At 40.4% G+C, this 5,000-nt stretch overlaps 1 protein-coding gene across 2 annotated transcripts in view; it reads right to left on the minus strand.

Annotated features, from left to right (window-relative positions):
* Positions 1–5,000, minus strand: part of LOC116670118 (connector enhancer of kinase suppressor of ras 3) — a 49,707-nt gene that overhangs the window by 10,648 nt on the left and 34,059 nt on the right. For both annotated transcript variants that reach the window (XM_032500451.1, XM_032500450.1), the window contains exons 13-15: positions 4,776–5,000; positions 2,415–2,452; positions 420–462 (exon numbers count right to left, since the gene is read on the minus strand). The exon at positions 4,776–5,000 is cut by the window's right edge and continues 26 nt beyond it. In XM_032500451.1, coding sequence (XP_032356342.1) covers positions 420–462; positions 2,415–2,452; positions 4,776–5,000 — 306 coding nt within the window. The remainder of the gene's footprint in view (positions 1–419; positions 463–2,414; positions 2,453–4,775) is intronic.

The following is a 5,000-nucleotide window of genomic DNA, read 5'->3' on the forward strand; positions in this document are numbered from 1 at the left end:
TCATTCCCCCCCCCCCTCTCTCCCCCCTCTTGCATGTCTTCAGCTGTCCTATAAATGAAGGCCTAAAATGCCCTAAATAATATTAAAAAAAAAAGAAAAAGGAAGAGTTTTGTAGTGTTGATTCAGACTGACAGAGGCCTAATACTCATTTAAGACCTGCATGTTGCATTGCTGTATGCTGATCTGGTGGTTTGTGTCTGACGGCGCAAGAGAAAAGTGTGTATGTTGTCATATCTGTATGTGAAATGTAATGGGCCTGTAATTGAGGCACTCCATTTCACATCCGCCTCCCAAGGCCAGTGGCATTCCTCACAGAGCACAGCGCACTAACTCAGTCACTTGCACATACACACATTCTTTCATTAGCAGGATTGAAAGCGTTTTCTTTCAGACAGACTGACCCGACACAATATACTTACTGCTTGAGAGAAGGACCAGGATCGTATTTGTGGTTGATTATACCTGGAAGAGCAAATTAGAGACAGTAAAAGTCACCACTTTAAACTGAACAGTAAAGCTGATGTCAAGTAGTACCAAGAAGCTTCATGTAGCCGTCATACTTTAGATCAGACATAAGTGTGGACATTTCCAACACATACTGTACATATTGCTTCCCAGCCATGATCTTTATCTAAGTTCCAATCCAACTCACTTTAATATTATGGCCTGAACAAAACAGATCCCATGGAGACTGTTTAGGAGATGGCATTTAGTTGGTGTACCAGTGGTTCTGATAATGCATTTGGCAACCAGCCACAGCAGCATGGTTAGACACAAAACTTGTTCACAAGGCTCAAAATACATGATTTTCCCTAAACCGGGCCTCTCCCTGCAATTTCAGGGTATGAAATTGTCTCTTGTTTTCCAGCCTTTCAATTGCTAACATTTTTGGCGCACTCCTCCTCCTGTCATCCATCAATCTTCACGTCTTTGTCTCCTCCTTAAATTAATAGTTTGTTAAAGGAAATACTAATGTTTTTTGCAGGTGTTGCAGCTTCAAATACTGTAGACACAATAACCAACCCCCACATTCTGTTCCCTCTTTTTTGTAGATAACCAAATTGATGGTTTTGACAGATGACATAAGAATCAAATTGATGCGCCATCACATTTTATGCTTTGTCATGAGGAAAAAAATAGTTTGTTTTTAATGGATTAACACGCCAAAATTAATGTGACAGTGGATTAAATTTGCCGTCAATCAAATTCCATTGCCTGCATTAGTGTCACACGTTTATAAACCTCCAACGATGAGTCAACTGCAAGGTTTACAGTAGCATCTCTCCGTATATTCTAAATGTGAGTAATGTGTTTTGATCGAGCGTGTGACAAACGGATGCCATGTATTTGTGTGCGGCTCTTAGAATAGATCTGCTTGGGAGGGCGGGGGGGGTATTGTGCGAGGCATTTTAGTCATCGATCATGGTGTTAATGTGGGGGGGGAGTCACACATCTTCAAGCCCTACATCCAAGTCTTGAGGAGATACAGGGGCCACGCATGAGGAGCCAGAGGAACAGCAATCCTCGGATGACGTCAAATTTAGCAGTAGGATGTGGATATTTATAGTTGGAAGTGCAGAAGAATCCAGATTTGTCATAACGGTGACATTTCTAAAGATTCTGCGGCATGTGAAGGTGTCTTGTGGGTGGATGTCTAAGGATGGACATAATGGTGTGTGGGGGACATGTTAGAACATCTAGCATATTGGAGAGATAACAATGTCTCGAAAAACAAATAGAATTTAATAACAAGCTAATAAATAATTTTGCATTCAAAATGAGTGAAAAGGTTGGTACTGCTCCAACACTATGACCATCATTTTTCAGCAGAGGTTCGATAAAGTTGATATTACTCAATTTTTATACTTATGCTACACTTTTAAATAATAAGCATAACTCACAAAGCATATTTGAAGATTCATTGCTTGGAGTACGTAGGGAAGACTATTAGGGAACAATTGTTTCTTTATTTTTGATTGTCAGGCTGAAGCAGAGCAGAGATACTTCGTCTAGGAAATCGGTTCTAAACATGTTGTAGTTCCTAAAAGCCACAGGTACAAAGATTACTTATCACAGGTATACCGTCACACATGGAGACTAACACTCTGGTTTTTACCCTACAGCTGTCACCATCTGTTTATCTGTCTCTCTCTGGGACCTGTATGAATCTCAGCCTGGTTGTCTTTGGGATATTTTCCCTGATCATAAAAGCAGCTCACCCACTGACCCTGCACCCTGTGGCTCGTTTTAAAAAGATTCCACGGTCCGCTCACTGTCACTCCCTGTAGGAAAATTAGACCCACCCTGGTGTTATGTTTCTCATTTGGCCTATAGACTACGCAACACGGTGCATATACGAGTGAGTGAGAGAGAGTGTGTGTGTGTGTGTGTGGGGGAGAGAGTGATAAACTCACCGGTTGAGGAAGTCACTGCTAGAGTGCCAGTCAGGTCCCTGAGATACATAAAGATTCACGTGTTAACGCATGTTGGAGATGGAGTCAACTATTCTGGTGTAGTTGCTCTGAAAGCCTTAGTTCAATTGTGATCCATACGAACATACCCTCAAAGCTGCTGTTGATCAGTGCTCATTTTAAGGTTATTTTGGTGAATTTGCTTATAGTCATCCAACATATGACTTTATTTGGTAATACTTAAATGTTTACTGTACAAGTGCATTAACTTATAATGTGGGCAGCAAAATTATTAACAAATTTAATAGTATGTGCTTTGAATCTTTATTACAAACTATTTTTTGGAAGTCCCTTTCAGAATAGGTAAACGAAAATGAAGAAAGAAATGGAGAAACAACATTCTGTCTCAGTTTGTAATCGTTTAACAATTTTTCTTCACATGCACAATCTACCAATAAATCCACCCATCATTCCCATGTGACCATTTGTGTGTGCAGGCATTCAATGTTAGTGGTTAGCAAACTTAGCAGTGGGTTCAACAGAGTGCAGGTAGTATTTAGGCATTCCACAGTTTTTCTGAAAGTGCAAATTAGTGAAGACCGCAGGCGACTATAGCTTGGCAAGCTTGGGCAGAGCAAGACACAAGGAAGAAGAATTGGAGGAAAGATAAGAAAAGACAATCAGTTGATTCATGCAAAAAGAAACACAGGCAAAGGGGAAAGAGGTGAGAGTGGTGGGTCATTGTTGACAGCAGTCTGATCTTCAATTCCATGATGAAAGGTGGTGATCCGTCTCGGGCAAATGCTTTTTCAAATCAATGAAAATGGGTGAAAGCTGTCAGGAATAGTAATCCTAACCTGGCTTTTAAATGTTTAAAAAGCAACATATGTCCAAGAATAATATCCCCTGATGGAAAACCTGCTTTGACCATATGGTCACCCAGCTGGAATTTTAAAGTTCATCAAAGAGGGAAGTAGTTGCATAACCATCACCATCTGAGATATAGAGAAAAAGGTAACTCAATATTAGCTATCCTGTTTCACCAAATGCTTAAAAACAGAAGAAGGCTTCACCTCAAAGGTCAAAGCAGGTTAAAAAGCCAGCAGGCTCAATAGGTTGGTCATATATTCAGTGGAAGTTATTATTGACCAAAACTGCCCTTGACTGACTGGATTGTTATGATAAAATGTAATGTTTAGGTATGTAAACTGATACTAGAACAGTGTAGTTTACCAATGTAGTTTTCAGAATAAAATATCATCCCAAACTCTATATATTATAGTTACACATTTAACAGTAATTCCACATTCAATGGTAAAATAAAGACAATACAAAAGATCACTGACATGTACTGCAATTTTTAATAAAACACTATTCAAAACTTACAAAAGGCAGATAAAGCAACAATAGACACTTCTTCCCTGTATTTTTCTTAAATAATACTGTCATTCTGTCTCATGACCTGTGAGCTAATAGAAGGCCATTAGACCAGTGTGTGATTGGTTCAAAACACTGGCTTAAAAAGACCATTTATTACAGTCAACCAGCTGCATGTATAGAGGCCCTTTAGGTGGGTAATTGCAGAGTAAACAGAAACTCGGGATATAAAGGTTTACTCAATAGAGTGCATAGCTTTAAAACCAGCACAAATATTTGCCAGTGACAAGATATAAACATCCTTTTACCAACTGATGCAGCATTGTCAACTACAGTGACAATAAAAAATCTGAAGTATATGCATAGCTTACATGAGGCAACCTTTGGTAGAGGGTAATGTAACTAACTGGTCACAAAAGTTTCATTTGAGAAAGAACAAAAGAACATGTAAATTTAAAGCACAGTTTCACTAACATAATATGCTGTATTCTTCTGATAACTTACTTATGCAAATAAGCAAATAGCTGAAGTGATATTGGGCAAGTTTTCTGAAGTTTTAAATAATGGTACCAGAGCATTTCAACTGAAACATGACATAGCTTAATATGTACAGAGGCGTCCATAGACAACACACAAAGGCCAAAGTATCCTAAACCTGAACAAAGTGTTATCTTCTTGAGGCAGAGATGGGACTTGTAGTCAAGAGAAGAGGAGGGTTGTGGCCAGTTAAAGAGGGTGATGATGTAATGTAGCGAGTACTACAAAAGCAAGCCTTGTTTGAGGAGTAGTAGTTGGTAGTGGTAGTAACACCAGGGAAATATGGAGGTTGGGGAGAGAGAGGAGTGTGAGAAAGCCCGAAGCTGCCAAAAAAACAGCTAGATGTTAAAAATCAAAAGGCACCGAGGAAGGACAAAAGACAGGAACAGGAAGCCCCGCACAGGAAGCGCATCAGTGAGTCAATAGCTTAAGCCGCGTGATCCAACTGACCAGTAGTGAGGGTTCTGCTGTTGCACGCTTGGAGGCGGGGCCTATGGGGGCCTTTTTCATGTCCTCCTGGTAAGGGATGGTGGCGCTGTTGTGGAGGTCTGAGTTGGAGTAGTAGCGGCTGCCCCTGATGTGGTCCACTCTGACGAGATGACGTTCCCCTGCAAGCCTGTAGGGAGGAGACACTGAGGGGACCTCCTCTGCAATAGTGGGGATCCTCTCATTGCT

Source organism: Etheostoma spectabile, chromosome 20, assembly GCF_008692095.1.
Source record: "Etheostoma spectabile isolate EspeVRDwgs_2016 chromosome 20, UIUC_Espe_1.0, whole genome shotgun sequence".
NCBI lineage: Eukaryota > Metazoa > Chordata > Actinopteri > Perciformes > Percidae > Etheostoma > Etheostoma spectabile.